Raw genomic sequence first — 21,103 nt, 5'->3', positions numbered from 1 at the left:
CATTTTGCTAGTCTGGGACCTTTTCTCCTTCTTTCCTGACTCTGCTATAATTGAGGTAGCTATATAACTCTCAAAACAGGAGAATTGCTTTTAAAAACGAAGCATTTAAAATTTTTTAAATCTCTTTTAATACTTTTGTTTAACAAGTTCTTTCTTTACCAAAAGCCAAAAACTACACGAGTCTAATTCCTCTCCTATCTAAGAAGTTAATAACAAAGAGATAAAAATAATTCTCTTAAATAAAAATTAAATATTTTGCTTCTGTATTGAAAAATAGGATCTGATTTTTAATTTCTTAATTTTAAAGGACAGGAAAAGGATGAAAAAGATGGTTTGAAAAAAGAGAGGTAAATCACCATAAGATTTGTTTTATTAAAGAGTATAGTGGATTATAAAATGCATTATTACATATCCTTTCTATATATGATCCCATATCCTATAATTCTTTCCAGCATTGTAAAACCTATACATACATGTTAGTGTAGTAACCATTTTTTTCAAGTAGTTCTTGTCTTCTCCATATTTTCCTTCTTTATTAAAGGAGTCACATTAATGCATTAATAAACATGAAATATTTTAAATATTTCTCTTTGAGAAAGTTTTTTTAGCTCTAGAATTGACTGAAAATTCACTTGTTGGGCAGTGCAATTTCAAGTTATTTTTTACTTAATCTAATATTGCTCACTGTGTTAGTATACAAAGAAAAATTATTGAATAAATATCAAACTTGAATGTGGAAGTTCTTGATAAGAGAGAATAATATAATTACCAAATTTGGACTTGACTAATTGAGCAATTTAACAGATTGCTTATTCTTTTAACTACTCAATTTTGAATGTGATACAAAAACTAACACTATTAAAACTATCAAAACTGGAATTCATACTTATAAATTAGACTAAGCAACTAAAATATACCTGAATGTTTATTTTTTATATTGGAAAGACTGATTTAAATATATACCTTCTTAAATAGAGGTCTACATTTTTAAATTGAGCATATAAATTAATATATCATCATTGTTATTCCAATAGTTCATCATGTTAAAAGCATTAATAAAAATCAAGTATATTTCAGCAAATATCTCATTAACTTACAAAGAATTCCAAGCAAATTTTCAAAGTTAACATTGTCTTTCATTATTTTTCCATTCCCATTTTTAGTTATGCAGTTTGTATGCCACAAAACTGTGTTGCTACCCAACAAGTGCTCCTAAAATGAACTACCAACAGAAGCATTCAGTAAAGAGTAACTTGACCACTTGACTAGTCATCTGAAATTTTAAGTAGCCAAAGTAAAATTAAACTTTGTTATTTGTTCAAGACTCCAAAGATTTATTCTGCTTTTGGAAAAGTACATAACATTATACTTATCAAGAAATCCCAAATTTGGTAGTGGATTTTATTTATTATTAAATATTAGTGATAGAGGGTCCAGTTCAAAACTGGTAGAGAAAGAACAAAATTTCTGCATTATTTTTCTATAATAGATTAAGATTTTTGGTTTTGTTTTCTTTCTTACCTTTGAGAATTCTTCTGGTTCCTTTATATCTAGTGACCTTGAAGCAAATTCAAGTAGCTCTTCAGAATTCTCCAGTGCATTATTACATTGGCTAAGCTGACTCTACAGAGTAGAAAAAAGTTAAATCAATAAAAGACTTTTCTACTATCATATGGAGTTGTAATTATTCTTCATAGTACAATAAAACTCTAGGCAATTTTATCAGCATAGTTCATCTTCTGTCATTTTAGAGGATTATGCAAGCAAAATTATCCAGGGACATCTTAAGCACTCTACAAACAGTGAAGAATTTAATGATAACTGCTTAGTTAACAGGTCAACAATCTGGCTATAGTAATATTTTGTCTCCTTATAAACAATGTACTTTTTTCACCATTTATTATACTTATAAATGAAAATAGAAAATTATACAGCTAATACTCAGTTACTTAATGAAGAGCTTCTTATAGCAAAAATAGCTCTAGATTTAAAAAAATCAAGCAATTTGAGTTTGAGTGAAACTTGCTAGTTATGTGAACTTATGCTAAGAGAATTTATGTGACCTTAGGCTCATAGAAGTGGTTTAACTATTTTTATCCATAAAACAATAGTTAAACAATAGTTGGCCCTTTCTATCCCATAAATTTGTTGTGAGGGTTTAGTTAGAGAATGTACATGAAAACAACTTAGGAGCCATAAAGAACTATGCAAACCTTCAAATGTCTCTAGAATAGCGGTCTATAAAACTCAATTGCCACCCAAGTTTCTCAAATGCCTAAATTTTGTTTCCCTTCCAATCACTCTGCTGAAACTGTTTTACCAAGGTCATCCACCAATGACCTACTAAATGATAAATTCATTGTCATTTTCCAAGTCCCTATCTTCTCTGAACCCTTTGCTATATTTGACACTGACCACACACCCTTTTCTTCTTGACATTCTCTACTTTCGTAGTTTCTATAGCCCTCTTTTGTTCTGGTTATTCTTTTACTCCTCACTTGAGATTCTTTTTCAGTTCCTGTTGCTGAGTTCCTCTTTCTTTTATCACCCCTAAATCTGAGCATCTCTTGATGTTCTGTTCTTGAATGCTTTCTTTCCTCTCTTTACAACATCTACCCAGGCAATCTCATCCACTCACATGAATTCCATTACTGTCTCTATGTAAATGACTTCCAGATCTTTATTTATAGTTCTATCCTCCCCCTGAGCCTCATATCTTCTACTACCTGAGGGACATTTCTACTTGGATATCTCATGAAAAGTTAGAATTCATCATATTTAAATCTGAATTTATCAGCTTTCACCCAAAACCTGTCCATTTTCTAAATAAACTGATCCTCCAAGTTACACAAACTGAAATCCTTAGAATCATCTGACTCTTCTTGTTACTTCCCTAATGCCAATTCAGTTGCCAAAGTCTGAAAATTCTACCCCAAAAGATTTGTCTTACCTATCTTCTCTTTTCCATTTTCACTATCAGCATTCTTAGTTCTGACCCTGATTGTATCTTTGGACTAATGAAACAGTCTAATTAATTGCCCTAACTTCACTTTCCCCTCTAATTCAATCTTCATGCTGCTAACAAAGTAATCTACTTAATTACCAACAAGATCTGATCAAGTTACACTCTGCTAAGAAATTATAGTAGATCCCCACTGCCTTGAGACTACCTATGTGATTCTTGAGTAAATCATTCTCTTGGCTTCAATTTCCTCATCTACAAAATGAAAAGGGCAGCTGGATGGCATAGTGGATAGAATGAAGTAATGGATAAGAACTCAACTCCTATGTTCAAATCTGGTTTCAAGACATTTACTAACTGTGTGACCTTGAGAAAATCATTTTAACACTGTTTGCCTCTTCAAAATGAGCTAGAGAAAAAAAATAGCAAATTACTCCAGTATCTTTGCTAAGAAAAGGAGGACACAAAGAATTGGGCACAACTGAAAAAATGAGGACAAATGAAAATAAAAGATTGGACTAGAACACTTTTAAGATTCATTCCAAGTTCAAATCTATGACACTATGCTTAATTAAAATACAAAACTCTTTATCTTATTCTGAATCTGCAATTTGGCTACCACCTCTATTACATGGGGTAAGTCACTTCACTTCTTTGGGAATTAATTTCCTTAGCTATAAAATGATGGGGTTACAAAAAGTTAATTATGTATATCCTTTGGCTCACTGATACCATTACAAGGTCTATATTCCTGGAGATCTCAAATAAAACAGAATAGACACATATGTACAAAAATATTTAAAGCAGCTCTTTTATTATTAAAAACTAAGAGGAAGCCCATGGAGAATGACTAAACAAAATTATACTATATGGTGAAACAGCATTACTTTGCAATAAAAATGATGAAAGGGATAGTTTCAATGAAACCTAGTAAGTCTTGAATGAAATGGAAAAGAAAAAGACTTGTATGAAATGATTCAGGGAAGTAAGAAGAAACCAAAAGAACAATTAATACAAGACTACAATACAAAAAAGCCTTAAGAATTCCAATCATTGCAATGATTAAAATTCTAGAGGACCTGAGATTCAAGAAGGCCTAGCCCAGACACTTATTAGCTGTGTAACCCTGGGCAAGTCACTTAATTTGAATTAGCCTCAGCTTCCTCATCAACCTCATGAAGAAGTTGGATTCACTGGTTTTACTAAGAGCCTTCAAGCACTAAACCTGTAACTTGCCTAGGGTCAGTCACTTAGTATGTGTCAAAAAATTTAAACCCATGACTTTCTGATTCTCTATTCACTATACCATGCTACCTCTCATTCTAAAGCAGGTTAATAAGATTTATTAATCCCCAACCCTCTGTAAAAATAAATCTCTATCTTTTTATTTAAAAAAAATTTAATCCTGAAGACTAGATCATATGATAGACTAAATTAGAGTCAGTTAGAATAAATGCTATTTGGTTTCAAGGACAATTCACAGAATTCTATTTTCTTTGATCTGCTTATCTTCAATATTGGATTGCCTTTTACCTAAAATGTCCTTTCACTTTGCTCTTTCAAACAATGTCCTTCCCTTTTTTCAGGCCTTCTCAAAAATCATTTTCTCTAGGAAGTATTCTGCACTAACAGTCCCTTTTCAATGTAGAATAACTTAAGCTGCACTTAGATTTCTTTATATATTCACTTTTGATTATATATATATATATATATATATATATATATAGTTTAATCTTCAAAATTTAGATTATAATCTTTGATGGCAAGGACTTTGTTTTTTATTTTTTTTCTAAACTCACTTAGAGCCTGCAACTGCTAATGACAGGAGTAATCATTTTATTCTTTTTTCTTTTTACACTCAAACTTAAATCCTTATCATAGCTAATAGTTCTTCACACACTAATATAATACTCTATGCATAACTACTATCAAAAGTAAATTTTGATATCTCAATGAATTAGTTCAGTGGAGATTTTCTTATTTTTTACTGAGGGTGAAGGAAAGGATGTGATTTCATGAGTGTAATCAAGTCCAAAAGCACTGATTAGTACCTACACAAAGAGAGGCAAAAATGCTCTTTGCCCCCAAAAAGCTCACAATCTTATGGAGGAACAACATGAAAACAACTACATATAAACAAGACAAATATAGGATCAATTGAAAATAAAATAATTTCCTAGAGAAGGAACTAGCATTAAAGGGGATCAAGGTGATAAGTCTTGAAGGAAGCCAGGAAACACATATGAGGGACAGCATTCTAGGCATGAGGGACAACCAGTGAAAATGCACAGAAGTAGAAGATGAAATATCTTGAGTGAAGAAAATCATGAAGACTAGTGTCACTGGAAAGCAGAGTATAAGTGGGGAGGAGGGGTTGTTGGGAAGGGTGGCGAGGGAGCACCAGAATAAGTGTAAGAAGACTAGAAAAATAGGAAAGATGATTTTAAAAGGCTTGTCAAACCTACACTTCAGGAATATTTCTTTGATAGTCGAAGGATGAATTAGGAGGAGAGACTTGAGGCAGGGAGACCAACTAGAAGGCTACTGTAATCTAAGTTTAAGATAATGGGATTGTTCCATGGCAGTGACAGTCAGAGGAGAAAAGAAGACATATACACAAGAGATGGTATAAAGGTAGAAGCAATAGACTTGACTACAGAATGGATATGGAGAGAGAATTAAAATTTGAATATATTGAGTAAGATGTCTGTGAAACATTTAAAGATATTTAGTAGGCAGCTGGAGATGAGAGGGAAAAGAGAAGTTAAAGCAGGAAAAACAGATTTGAGAAGGACTTGTATAAAGATGATATCTGATACAAATTTGGAACTTAGGGGTTTAGAGAGGTCATAGAATCTTCTCATTGCTTTAGGGCAATGAAAAATTAAGTGACTTCCCTGAGTCTCACAGTCAATGACAAATACAAAACTTGAACCTTAATCCTTCCTGACTCTATGGCCATTATGACATGCTGAATTTGAAGCTAATTTTTTCCCTTTCTAATTCCATTATCTTCAATCTTCAGAACATATTACAGAAGACAAAAAAGTAGATTGTTCTAAACAAAGCTTAAAATCAACTTATGACAATAAAAAAGTAGCATGCTAGAAAATTAAGGACCACTAGTTAAAAATTAATCTATTAATAGTCACCTATAGAAGACAACTAGGTGGTGCAATGTACAGACCACGGGGCCCTGAATTCAAATCCTGTCTCAGACACTTAATTACCTAGCTATGTGACCTTGGGCAAGTCATTTAACCCCACTGCCCTGCAAAAACTAAAACAAAAACAAAACAAAACAAAAAAGTCACTCATAACAATGGTATATAATAATATATATAATATACCCTAGGAGAACTGGAAAATATTTTTCTATGGTCCATGATGTTTCTCCTAAAATTAAGTGTCTTTTGGCTGTCCCTAGCTAACTACTGCAAATAAGAGCACCAAAATAATTTCCTGCCTAATTGTTCCAGCAGTTTGCAACCTTTTAAAGGTATCTTAATCTTAGCAGTTCACTTTTTCAAACAAAGGAGCAGACAATAGGTAATTTGAATTAGAAGTAGAGAGGAGAAGGAACTGGGAATAGGAACAGTTAGAGCTAGACTGTTTAGCAAGTGAAGCAAAGCTAGTGAGGGTAGGCAAGGAGGCCAGGTCCAATGGCTACTAAGGACAAGCCTAATTAGGCAGGAATTTTTGTCAACTGAAGGGAAGGGGGAAAGAAAAGATCCTGGCAATAGGCCAGACATGGAAATTTGGGAGAAAAGAGAAGACATGCAAAACAACATGGAAGTTTATAAATCTGTTTTGGCAGTGCAAAAACTAAGATGATGAGATTGTCTAAGCAGATAAGAGCCTAAGAGGCAATTTTTTTGTAGATCACAAAATATATGAGCTTAAAAGGGATGTCAGATTATCTCATCAAACACCTTCATTCTCTTGGGAACGAGACAGGCAATGATGTCTTTTTCTCTCTCTCTCTCTTATTTCTCTCCCTTCTTTTGCCCTTGGACTTCTCTTTCATTTAAATGGTCTTAAAAAGTAAACTTCTTATTTTATTTAATGAATAAAAATGTTGTATTCTCTATTCTTCTGTGAGTCTTTTTTTTAATATCTTTTTTGGGGGCAAGGCAAGGGGGTTAAGCAACAGTTAGGCAATTATTGTCTGAGGCCATATTTGAACTCAGGTCCTCTTATCTTCAGGATCATCCTCTACCCACTGTGCTACCTACCTATACCTATATTCTCTATTTTAAAGAAAAAGTGAATAGGCTGGACTTTTACAATTCACTCTCTGGAGTAAAAAAAAAAACCTAAATTGCTTTGCCTTTTATTTTAATATAGTAAAGTGATTTCTTCCTCCCTATCCCTGCCCATTTCTCAGGTGCTTTATATTCTGTATAGCTAAGTCTTCTCTCCTTAATTAAACTATAAATGTCTAAAGGAAATACATAGTTCTAGTTATACAATACAAGCTCAACAAATGCTTGATGGTTCTCATTTCTAATCAATCATTAATTTTTAAACACTGCATTTCTCATATACTTATTTCTACATTCTAACTATATAAAAGAAGTATTTATTTTCCCCTCTAGATTTATTGTTTGCCTAACATAGAGATGATTTATATTTCCCATTTTCATTAAGATTTTTTCAAAGCACAAGAAAATAACCCCATTAGTCTAGTTTCTAAAATGAAGATTTGTATAGATACCAAAATACTGATTGCTACAGATTTCCAGTTGGCAGATTAAGGGATATACAGATTTAATGTGTATATAATTGTGCCAGGCATTTTTATAATTACTTAGCATCACCATTGAAGCATTTTTACATTATATCAAGTAATCTGAGGTTTTTAAAAACTTATATATACTTCTATCTAAGCTTAGTCATATTTGCTTTCAAAGTATTTAATAGATTATAAAATTATCCAGATGAAATTATCTTTTATCTTTGAAATATTATATGAGCTTACCTGTAGTTCTTGTGATTTACGGGCTTGTTCTTGTTTGATAGAATTAGTCATGCTTTCTTTCATCTCATCCAATATAGAATAAAGACCATCAAATTCCTCATCTAATTCTAAAAGTATGCTAGAAGAATTGGCCTGTTTAAAAGTAATAAACTTTACTAAATGGAAATAAGCAGGTAAAAGAATAATACAGTTACAATTATCAGATATCACAGTTATCAATAAAAATAAAAAAATTATCAATGAAAAAAGCCATCACACAAATAAAATATATTATACAACTATACTTTATATAGCATGACAATAACAAGATTCTTGATATACCTGTGCAGTTTCAGAAGTATACTATACTAAGCAGAACTTAATAATAAAATAAAAAATAAAAATAATAAAATAATAAAATAGTCTTAATAAAATCTAGAGTTAACTATATGTTAATCTGATATAACTGTCACTCATTTTGTGCCATATTTGTAATTTTTAATTGCCTCGTACCTGAACTCCTTTTAGTGTATGATTTAGAGTATCGATAAAATTCTGAATTTCATCATTTTTGCTTGCCAGAGTTGTGATAATTCTTTGTAGCGCTTCCTAGAATAAAAAACAAAACCACACCCTGAATAAAGTAGTTAAGTCTTATAATATTTTAACTATAATATTTTAACTAAAGAAATTATCAAGCCCCAAAAATCATCCTCTAAAGATAAATCATATAAATTATATGGCTAACAAAAATGGAATTCAGCTAGCATTCAGTTCCTAAGACAATATTAATTGAGATATCTGGTTGCTCAAAATGTACCCAGATCCTTCAACTTTTAAAGAAGGGATTAATTTTTTTTTTTATTTTTAAAATCAAACTTGCAACTTATAATTATAGCAAATAACTGTTAAATCAAAGTGCCACAGATTTAGCCACTAGAAGTTAACTTTATACTATCAGATTAGACATGTCCAATTAATTCAAATGTTTCAGAACACCCAATGTTCTATCAGGACAAAGCTATCAATTGACATTAACTAAGAAAGGGGAGAAAAAAATAGAAGGTGGTAGGATACTGAATATTATCAAGTTTTAAATAAACATATATATATATATATATATATATATATATTACACTTAATTTTTTTAAATAAATTTGAGGATAATTTTGCAGTTTTCTTTTCCAAGAGAAAAAAAGAGAGCATTTGCAAGTACCAAGTCAACCAAGATAAAAGCAAAACCCTGGCAATTATTTTTATTTTTTTAAAAGTTTCCTAGCATTCAGATAGCCAGATCTAAAACTACTTGCAGATCTAAAACTATGATCCAATGGAAATAATAGCACTAAAGTGTAAAGATTTAATAAATATCCATGGATAATAATATCAAAACCTGAAACGAAAATGACTAGGAGTAATATATAACATTGATTGTGCAAAGTCAAACCCAAACAACTTTACTTTCTGGTTTTTATTTTACCATAATTTTTATTGCATTTTCTTATTTTAAAAATAAACAGATTTTCCCAGGGCTTCCTCTATACATGTCTAAATTTTTTAAAATTCTAATTAGTCTCAGAAAATTGGGGGGGGGGGGTGTGCCAAGGGAGAGAAATGAAGAGGAGAGACAAGTTTGTGCCAACTATTCTTACTTTATCACCTTGGCAAATGCCTCAGTCTGGCTAACTTCTATCAAATGGGGGGGGGGGGAGACTAGTGAGCAATAATGGTAAAAAAAAAAAAAACCTCACTCCCCATGTAGTAGGGACAAGCAGCAGCAAAATGGGGACCAGACTTAGCAGTGCAAGTGGAGATGGGGTGAAGAGCTCTGTGCATGTATTAAAATAACATCTTCCCTATGTGCCTCACAGGGTTCTTGACCATCAACTGTGTTTTGGGGGTTTTAGGTTTTTGCAAGGCAATGGGGTTAAGTGGCTTGCCCAAAGCCATACAGCTAGGTAATTAAGTGTCTGAGGTCGGATTTGAACTCAGGTACTCCTGACTCCAGGGCTGGTGTTCTATCCACTGAACCACCTAGCCACCCCCATCAACTGTGTTTTGAAAAGTACAAACTGATTTTTTTTTCCTCCCTGGTCTAGAACTACGATTTCGGGGCGATATTCTGGCATGAGGAAGACCAGAGTTCAATGTGACCTCAGCCATTTACTTGCCATTTGACCCTGGGGACTTTAACCCCTGTTTGCCTTCCTCCTCTGTAAGATGATTTGGAAAAAGAAATGTCAAACTACTCCAGTATCTTTGACAAGAAAACCCTAAAATGGTATCAGAGTCAGACATGATTAAAACAACTGAATAACAAAAATTATAGCTAGTTTCAAAGCCACAAAATCTAATGGATACTGAGTGAGGTGAGCAAAACCAAACATACTAATAACAACATTGAGTAATGATCAATTATGATGAACATGTCCATTTCAGCAGTACAATAATCAAAGACAATTCTAAAAGACCTGTGATGGAAAATACCATCCATATTCAGAGAAAGAACTGTGGAGTTTAAATGTAGGCCAAAGCTTACTATCTTAATTTTTTTTAAATTACATATATATATTTTTTCTTTTTTTATTTCAATTTGATTCTTTTTTTTCACAACATGTTCAATATAGATTTATGTTGAACATAGTCATATACATATATATATAAACATATATATATAAAACCTATATTAGCTTGCTTTCTGGGGGTGTGGGAGGTAAGGGAAGAAAGGAGAACAATGTGGAACTCAAAACCTTGAAAAAAATTATTGTTGAAAACTTACATGTAGTTGGAAAAATAAATTAATATATAAATAATAAAAAAAATTGAATGGAAATTACTCAGCTTAGTTCAAACCCCATTAAATAATTAGATTCAAATACTCAAAAAGTAATTCTCTGAAGAAGTAGGCCAATCCTGGTAACTATCTCCTCCTTGCCAATTTCCTAAGTACAGGATGGTTTTTCAAAACTGGAACAGAATGTAGACTGGGTAACCTATTAAATAAATCTTTTTACAACTAATATTAACATGAGAACCAGAAACTTAAAGATTTACTATAACTCTGGTATGAATCTGACTCAAAAAGCATATAGGCAGTAACATTTCTGCAACTAGCTCGTAAATCATACATCCTTCCCTATCCTTTCTTACAAACTTCTACTTTTCACTTTATGTCTCCCTACACAGTTAACATAAAGCTTCCAAAAAAATTAACTGTTTTAGCTTTAGAGCAATATAGGAAAATTGTAAATAAATGAAAGTAAATACAATGTCCTTGTCAATTATGAGAACTGCTTTTTTTTTATTTTGGGAAGAATCTAATAACAGTTGGTGAGGAAGACTTTATAGCCAGAGTGACTAACAGAATTTTATATACTATGTACTTTAAAATTAGGAAAAGCAATATAAAGCAAAGTAAAGCACATACAATTTAAGTTATTGAAAGAATTCAAGCTCTTAGTATTTTTGGTTTTTTGGGATTAAATAGAGGGCTTGGACTTAATTTCATTGGAATACAACAAGGACTTCAACTAACCAAGCAGGCTTGGACCTTCAGAGCAACTTAGAAACTAAAAGAATTTATTTGAGCAACTTATGCAAGGTCACAAGTATAAAGACTGGCTCTCTATCTAATATATGAGAAGTCAAATACACAAGTCCACAAAACTCCTGAGTGTAGCCTAAACCAGACTAAAATGTAGTTCCTGTCTGATTATTGTATTGATTATTATTATTATTATTAATTATTATTAATAATGAAGGGATATCTAACCATGTGATTTTCTAAGTCATATATGTTTCATAGGGATCTTTTTTTTTTGTTTGGTGGCCCACTTTTCTATTTCAGTATGACACCAATACACTTTATCATCTTGTCTCTAATTCTGTAAATTTCTCCAAAATGAACATCAATTCAGTTAAGATCAGAGGATTTGCAGAAATATCTATTTATTTATTTATTTATTTTTTGTTTTTTTTATTTTTTTTTGGTTTTTGCAAGGCAAACGGGGTTAAGTAGCTTGCCCAAGGCCACACAGCTAGGTAATTATTAAGTGTCTGAGACCAGATTTGAACCCAGGTACTCCTGACTCCACAGCTGGTGCTTTATCCACTACGCCACCCAGCTGCCCCTTGCAGAAATATTTAAATGTTAAATCTAATCATCAATGAAATGTTTATTTTGCTCCAAGATATATGTGAATCAATTATTTTTTATGGCATTACTATATTTAGATTCTCCATTTTTCCCCCTCAATTTTTGTTGAACAATGAAAATGGGGCAGATATCTCTTCTTCACTAATTTAAGTTCAGTGGGAAGAAAAATGATTTGGGGGAAAATTTAACCACATATCTAATCATATCTCTTAGTCTACCCACCTCCTTCCAAAATAAATTAAATAATACTATCACTTAGAATGGGATTTAAATTACTGTAACTTTTTGATACCAGAACCTAGAGAAACAATTCAACCAATATTTATTCACTGAGTTCCTACATTAAGATGCAAAGCATAAACAGATAAGGGAGCTAAAAAATAAAAACTATCACTTACTCTCAAGTAACTTAAAATATAGCAGCAGAAATTAGACTAATTCAAAAAGGTTACAACATACTATCAGTGAAAAGATAAGTACTACAAATAATCCCAACAGATATAACTGTCCATACAAAATATCCTCTCTTCTACCAACATTTGAATAACTGACTACACAAAAAGAACACATTTTATTTTTTTTTATATTTTTAAGGGGTTTTGGGTTTTGGTTTTTTTTTTTGCAAGGCAAATGGGGTTAAGTGGCTTGCCCAAGGCCACACAGCTAGGTCATTATTAAGTGTCTGAGACCAGATTTGAACCCGGGTACTCCTGACTCCAGGGCTGGTGCTCTATCCACTGTGCCACTTAGCCGCCCCTTTTTTAGATTTTTAAGAATACATTTTAAAAAACAGAAATTACTCTTTTAGCTGTTCAGAAAATTCCTTAACATTTCATTTAATTTCTACATATTTCACAACAGAGGAAAAGCACTGCATGCAATTAAGATCAAGTCTTAAAAATAGAAATTATATTATGCCTATTCAGGAGACCCTTCTTAGTTACATATTCTCCATTTCAAAGAAATATGGAAATACCTCTATCAAAAAAGGAAAATTTTAAGGGGAAAATGCCCCCAAAAAATTCATTATCACAGAAAGAAATAGCATCAGAGGTAAAGAGAGCATCTTAAGACATCAGATAAGACATTCTAAGATATCAGATAAGAAGGGCATAAAAGAAAAAAACTAAAAATCATTCATTCTATAAATATGACAAACACAAAATATGTATTTTGAATTAAGGGGTGAGGTGGAGGTAAATGGTATCATGGATCTGACTCTGATGAAAGAAAGATCCAGACTCAGACAGGAATGGATTAGAAGTCTGGATCTTGGGGCGGCTAGGTGGCACAGTGGATAGAGCACCAGCCCTGGAGTCAGGAGTACCCGGGTTCAAATCCGACGTCAGACACTTAATAATGACCTAGCTGTGTGGCCTTGGGCAAGCCACTTAACCCCATTGCCCTGCAAAAACTTTTAAAAAAACCCTAAAAAAAAAAAGTCTAGAGCTTGTCAGAAGATGTGATTGAGCAGAAAAACATCCTAGGAAAAGAGGTAAAAATAAAACATGGGTTTCCTCTCCCAACACCCCAGGTCCTTAAACTAGGACTCCAGTTTTTGCTGGGGCAATTCCCCAGGTCTCCTCCAGAAAGCTGCAACCAGTAAGGCCTCTAATGAAGGATGACAGAGAGAATACTGAACTTGGAATGAACAGACTTAGATTGAAACCCTGGATCAAATTCTTACTGGCTGAAAGGTGAGTCACTTCACCTCTCATAGATTAATAATAATAATAACAATAAGATGAATTCATAGTACTGTGAAGAAAGTGTTTTGTAAGCATTAAGTTAGTATAAAAATTCAAGTTGCTATACTGAAAAATCTACCCAAGTTACTTTGTTAACAGTCTTAATGTGGTTTCAAGGGCCTATGTACACAAATATTAACATTTTTTGAGCTGAATTTTGGTGATAATTTAGTGCCTCCACAGAGGCCATGCAAATAGTCCTATTGATGCCTCACTGTGGCATTTAGGTGATTCTGGGTATTTGAAGATTCTGCCAAGGAAGCTCAAGTTCTGACAGATTTCTATCATGCTGCAAAGGCTTCAAATACAGTCTGAGCAACAGACTGTGCCTGTGTTTTCCAAAAAAACCAGCTGAGTTAAATAAGGAGAAGTTCATCATCAGTAGGCTAGCCTCTTAGTAATGAATTCTTTGGCCATGGCAACCCATGAACAAAGAAAAATGTAAAATAGCCCTTAGTCTTGTATGTAGCCCTCCCCCTCCTTCAGAAACAGTGGCAGAATAGCATAAAAGGGGAAAGAGGGTGCTAAAAATCAGATTTTAGATCCATTTATTAACCTTAACTTAGTTATTGTAATCCAAATGTCAGATCCACATCCAGTGACCCAGAATATAAATCCCTATCAACTGGACAATACCATTGTAAGTTCAAAAACACTAATGATTTCACATAAAAGTTTAACTGATATAGAACAATTGTAACAAGGAGAACAAAAGAACTTAAAATACCATAGAAACCATATTAATGCTTGACTTCACTGACAAAAAGTTGCTGATGACAACCAATGGCAATGATGGCTCAAAATATGAAGTTGTAAACAGAGAGAAGGACAGTGGAAAACTATGAGCAGTATTTCATTCTAAAACAACAAGAAGCAAGGCAGGGAAATTTTGACATAAAGAACACTTGGGAAGCAGCTGGTTTGCAGTGGAAGGAATTCGAACTTTGGAGTCAAGAGGACATGATTTGAATAACAGATTAGTTACTCACTACCCACATTTGGGCAAATCCTCTTGGGCCTTCAGTTTCTTATTTTCTAAAATTAAGGTATTGTACTAGATGACTTCTTAGATACCTCCTAACTTAAATAGCTAGGATAAAATGTTTTAGGATTTTATGTAGTGCATAAAAAACTGAAAGGAGGCTAACAAAGATTCAAATGATGGAAGAGATCTGCAAAGATTTCCTGGGAGGGAGGTATGGTATAGTGGAAAAGATATTGGTTCTGGAGTCAAAGATGCTAGGTCCAAATTCTGTTTTTGACACTATCTATGTGACTTTTGGTAAATCATTTAATCTCCAGGGACCTCAGATTCTTCAATTAATTAATGAGTTGGACTAGATAGATTCTGAATTCCCTTCTAGGTCTAGCCCTGTGATTTTTATAATAAACACCTTTTATTTTTAAATGACTCTCTTGAGTTTCTCCTTCAAAGACCCATCTTTTTTAATTACCAATATTCTTATGTGTTATCATCAGTCATTTTCAAGTATATGGCAGGCAATACGCTATAAATAAGAAGTATAAGGGATATATCATCAACCAAATGCAACCTATGATCAAAAAAACAAAAAGAACATGGATTAGTCAAATGGCAAGTACCAGCAATAAGAGATGGTCATTCATCTGTCCTTGAGATTTCAACAGAGCCCAAGGAATATTCCCCTGCATGCTAGATGGAATTCCATGCAATTGAGAGAAGGCAGCATCAGGCAAAGTTGCATACGACAGACATTCTTATGGTGATGTTTTGTTACTTTAGAAGATAGGGTGATGTTTTGCTACTTTAGAAGAAATTCCTACATCAATGAGATCATAAATTCTCTAAATTATAATCTCAAGAGTTAGAAATTATCTTAAAAGTTATCTAATCCAATCTATATCTGAAAAAGGACCTCCTTTATAACAACCTAGTTGATCGTTTGAAGGTCACACAGTTAATTAATGGCATACTTGGTACTAGAAGAAAGATCTCTTCATGCTAATCCAGTGCTCTTTCATCACTGCTTTGCTCCACACCTGCTTACTGTTCTCTTTGTTTTAACAAAGAAAATGGCCTTTCACATCAAACATCAATTATATATGAGCTATATGCTGGGCAGATAAGGATACAAATATAAAATGAACTGGTTTTTTCCCCCTCAATTAGCTGACATTGTATCAAGGGATACAGCATGTTCAGATAAGCAGATACAAAAATATAAAGAGGTATGGAGACCAAACCTGTGATTTCATTGATATATGGGGTTCTCAGAGGGGGAAAAAACCCTCTACAAATACAGATTATCACTTTCTCTGCAATTTATAATTTTTTTTCTTTTTAGGTTTTTGCAAGGTAAATGGAGTTAAGTGGCTTGCCCAAGGCCCCTGCAATTTATAATCTTACAGAGTTGTCTAGAAGAGGTATAAAAATAACTACCTGTGACACACATGAAATATACATACTCTTGAGTATAGCCAGAGCTATCTGATTTTAATGTTGATGCATTAATATACATATATGCAATATATGTATATATTAACATGTGTAGTTTTTTAAGTTAATATGTGACCCACAGAGAACTTTATTCTGGTTTAATGGTTCCCATTTCAGTTTGACACCACTGGTCTAAAGCACTAAAAAGTTAGGTGACTTGCCCAGGTTAGAAAAACAGCTCTGTGACAGATCTTCCTAACTGCAAGGCTAACTCTCTCTATCCCAAGCAAATGCTAGGTAATTGGGAATGGAAAAACACTAGCACCTAAAGAAATACAGAAGGCTTTACATAGGAGGCAGCACACTTGAACTGCACTTTGATCAAGGATAAGGGATCTAAGAAGTAAAGAAGAGGAAGTGTATTACAGACACTAGGAACAATCACGAAAATACACAGAGAAGAAAAAAAGTGTCTTGTGAACAGCAGCTAGAACAGTCTGGCTAGAGTATATGAAAGGGAGTAATTTACAGACTGTCCAATAAATCTTAGGGAATCTAAGTCTAGAAGGGAATCTAGTAGAAGACTTTATTTTTAGCTTTTTTAAATTAATTTTATTAATATTTTCTACTTCTTATATCACCATGGTCATCTCAAATATCCCTCCCCTTCCCTCTTCCAGAGAGCTATCCAGAGAGCCAGATGACAAATAGTATTTTTTAAGAGAGGGAAAAAACCCAGTAACAATGCCCTTGTTCATCACTATCAATGAAAAGGCTTTAAATGATCAAAGAAGCTTATTTTTTATTTCTGAGGCAATAGGGAACTGTTGGGAGCCAGGGTCTCTAAGTTGTTTGACACAGTTGCAGCAAGAAGACTCAAGGCAGTCACACTGCCTGATGGAACAACATTTCCTTCTTCAATATATATAGGGATTCCATGTATACCCATATTTATAGGTCTATTATTGATTGCAAAACTTACTCATCCTAATAGTGGAATGACTATAAAGGAAGGATTTCAGAGAAATTCCTTGAATAAAACAAATTGTGAACTCTGTCCAAGTTTAACAGGACTGACTCTCCCTGAAGCATACAAAAGGCTTCAACATTATAAAATCTTTGGGAAATACAGTACTGGGAGTTCCAGGGAGACTTCAGAATATATACAGGGAAACCAGATACAAGATGGGTCAGATGGAATTCCAGGGAAATTAACAGTTTTGCCTCCCTTACCATACACAGGAATATATGAAAAAGATGGTGAGAAAATAGTACAGGTGACCAATATGTGAACTCTAACAGCCTTAGTTTACTGAGAAAGAATAAAAAGTCATAGAAACCATAGTGTCTACCAACAAAGGCTGAAAGGAAAATTGGTTATTGAAGGAGTCAACAGACAGGTGGACAACCCTCACTATAGGTTGTCAAGGGAGCATATCGAAAAACATTACATATGCGGCATAGAAACATAAAAGCATTCCATTAAACAAATTATATCAAAGATTATTATAAGGAAAGTTTTGTTTAATTAATAACTTTACTATACAGCAACAAACTAGGCAGCAGGCAGGTTGAGGTCATCACAGTCTAAGCAGGGACAAGAAAATTAACTACATGACTGATAATCACACTTGTAACCACTACATGATCAAATTTGTAACATATGAACTATATGATAAATGATGAAAATTGTGATGATTTTAGTTTGCTTGTCTGATATGATTCTAAGACTATAAAAATAAATCTAAGCAGCTGACAGTCAGTCAACCTGCTCCTGCCTTTACCCACTTGTTGACTCAACTCATTTCCCTGACTCTGTCCCTCCTGTCAGGTTCCAAGGACCCCGTGGAGGCTGGACCCCTGCAGGGAACCAATGGAGTTTAACTGAGCAGAGGAGTGACATGGTCAAACTTTGTGCTTTAAGAATATCACTCTAAAGATAAGGGGCAGCTAGGTGGCATAGTGGATAAAGCACCGGCCCTGGAGTCAGGAGTACCTGGGTTCAAATCCGGTCTCAGACACTTAAAAATTACCTAGCTGAACAAAAAAAAAATTACCTAGCTGTGTGGCCTTGGGCAAGCCACTTAAACCCATTGCCTTGCAAAAACCTTTAAAAAAAATCAACCTTGATGGATTCACTCATTCTATCAGTGCAACAATCAGGGATAATTTGGGGCTGTCTGCAATGGAGAATACCATCTGTATCCAGAGAAAGAACTGTGGAGTTTGAGCAAAGACCAAGGACTATTACCTATAATTTAGGGGAAAAAAACTGATATCTTATTGTCTGATCTTGCTATCTCTTATACTTTATATTTCTTCCTTAAGGATATGATTTCTCTCTCATCACATTCAATGTGAATCAGTGTATACCATGGAAACAATGTAAAGACTGGCAAATTGCCTTGGGGGGGGGGAGAAGGAAGATTTATAATCTTACAGAGTTGTCTAGAAGAGGTATAACTTTTTAGTGCTTTAGACCAGTGGTGTCAAACTGAAGAGAAAACTTGTAAAACTTAAAATAAATAAAATCTTTATAATTAAAAAAAAAAGAATATCACTCTGACAGCTGGGGGTATTATGGGTTGGACAGGGAAGAGACTAATGAGAGTTCAGGCAAAAAATGATAAGAGGTGACTACCACTCTAGAATGAACCAGGGTAGTAGCTAGGTGAGTAAAGAGGAGATAGATCCAAGAGATATTAAAGATACATAACAGGCAAGATTTTTAAGTCTAACTGGAAATGTTGTCAAAAGAAAAATGAACTGGGGCCACGTCTGAAGACGTTGGAAATAGGAAAGAAAATGGCACCTTGTAATAAATAAATAGGTCTTCCCAAGTTGTCTGTTATGCTGATTGATGGTCTATAATAGGTGTCAGAGGTAGGTTTTTAAAGCCAGGTCTTCCTAAAACTAAAATTATTCTCTACTATCCACTTAAGCTAGGGACTATCTCACAAGTGGAGCTAAAGGACTTCAAATTTCAAAACCTGGTTGGGTTAACTTTAATTTTAATGTAAATAAAGTTTAATTAAAATGTAATCCAAATGCCTCAACAAGTATAAATGACTGATATCAAAGCTTTACCAGTTTTTTGGCAAGTGAGGGAGGTGTTGAAAGACTAAGGTTTCTGAAAGTTGAGAGAGGTCACCATTAAGAAGAGAAAAGGAAGATGGACAAAGTAAAAGAAACTTTGTAGATAGGACTTTTCTTACTCAATTCAGCCAGTGCAAGCCTTTACAGAGTAGCTTGATAGAATTAAAGTGTGGCACTTTAAGAACCAAGAAGACTTAAGATTCAAATCCTACCTAAAATACTTTGTGACCACTATTAAGATACAACCTCTTCACCTGTTTTATCTGTACATGGAGCTAACAGCTCCTACCTCACAGGAGTGTGGTGAGGCTCAAATGAGAATTTAAGTAAAAAATTTTGTAACCATAAATGTTTATGAAACCATCAGCTATAATCACGCAGAAAGGTAGCTATACTTGGCATTAACTATTAAATTTTTTTAAGTTTGTGATTTTTAACCCAAATACATTTTACTTCATTTCTGTGAGTCAAGTTTCTCACCATGAATTCCCTCAAACATGACAGTTATTTGCTAAGCATCTCCCAATTTTCTCACACTGGCAAAGGTTAAAAGGTTAAAAAAAGCATAGTAAGAAGGGCAAACACTAAACAAAATTTGGAGAGGCCAATAATTGAAGCCTATTCTCAAATTATTGTGGGAAATCAGCTAACTCTGAGCAAGTTACACCTATTAAGAATTCATATTTTCCTAAGAATTAACTTTAATCAGTTTTACGTATGAGAGACAAACAAGCAGCTTTCAAGGAAGAGGAAATTCTGCTTAAGATGGGAATAAATTTACAATAAGTAACTTAAGTGAACATCACAAAGATACTAAAGGAAAAAAGATTTAGGGAGAATGCAGTGATAGGTGAAAGGAAAAAGGAGAGTCAGAAAGAACAAATTGCAAAGAGAAATATTACTTACTCTCAATTTTGCTTGATGAAGAAAATGATGATGATGATGAAGATTTTTGCCCTTCCTTTCAAAGAAGATCATAACATCTGGAGTTGATACCATGACACATTCAATGAATTGGATTTTAGTGAGGGGGTGCTGTGCTAAGTCACAATCCTCACTTTTCCTCCAGAACCATCTGGGTCGAGTGACCAGATATAAATCAAGACAACTGGAAATAGCCCTGGATGTGTGGCAATCAGGATAAAGTGACTTACCTGAGGTCATACAGTTAGTAAGTATCTGTTTGTTGTTTGTATTTGTTTTTAGGTTTTTTGCAAGGCAAATGGGGTTAAGTGGCTTGCCCAAGGCCACACAACTAGGTAATTATTAAGTGTCTGAAACTAGATTTGAACCCAGGTACTCCTGACTCCAGGGCCTGATGCTTTTATCCACTGCTACCTAGCCACCCCAGTTAGTAAGTGTCTGAAGTCAAATTTGAACTCAGGCCATCCTGACTTCAAGATTGCTGATCTATTCACTGACTCGTCTACCTGCTCTCAATTTAATTTTTTTTTAAATGTTATTAATTTTAAAATTATTTTTTTATTAAAAATCAGCCCAATTTGCTTATGCATTCTCAAGGCAGTATAAGTACTAGACAAATCATAATACTTTTTGCTTCTCAAATGTCTGCAGGAGGTGACTAACTCAAGGTTAAGATAGCAAGACAAAGGGGAGGGTTCACCTTTCACCAAAAAAATACCCTACAAAAAAAAGATAGCAAGACAAAATTTTAAAACTGCAAAGCTCAAATTGTTCAAATGACCTCAGTCTCCTCAGTAAAAAACGTGAAGACATCATCACACTAGATTTGGAATAAGGAGAC

General features: G+C 33.7%; 1 protein-coding gene across 2 annotated transcripts in view; it reads right to left on the bottom strand.

The window, feature by feature from the left end:
* FSD1L (fibronectin type III and SPRY domain containing 1 like) overlaps positions 1 to 21,103 on the bottom strand; it is a 118,099-nt gene that overhangs the window by 91,582 nt on the left and 5,414 nt on the right. For both annotated transcript variants that reach the window (XM_074197574.1, XM_074197575.1), the window contains exons 2-4: positions 8,436 to 8,531; positions 7,944 to 8,075; positions 1,522 to 1,623 (exon numbers count right to left, since the gene is read on the bottom strand). In XM_074197574.1, coding sequence (XP_074053675.1) covers positions 1,522 to 1,623; positions 7,944 to 8,075; positions 8,436 to 8,531 — 330 coding nt within the window. The remainder of the gene's footprint in view (positions 1 to 1,521; positions 1,624 to 7,943; positions 8,076 to 8,435; positions 8,532 to 21,103) is intronic.

This window comes from Macrotis lagotis, chromosome 8 (genome assembly GCF_037893015.1).
Source record: "Macrotis lagotis isolate mMagLag1 chromosome 8, bilby.v1.9.chrom.fasta, whole genome shotgun sequence".
NCBI lineage: Eukaryota > Metazoa > Chordata > Mammalia > Peramelemorphia > Peramelidae > Macrotis > Macrotis lagotis.
Note: the sequence above shows the minus strand (reverse complement) of the source record. Positions and strands in the feature narration are given on the sequence as shown.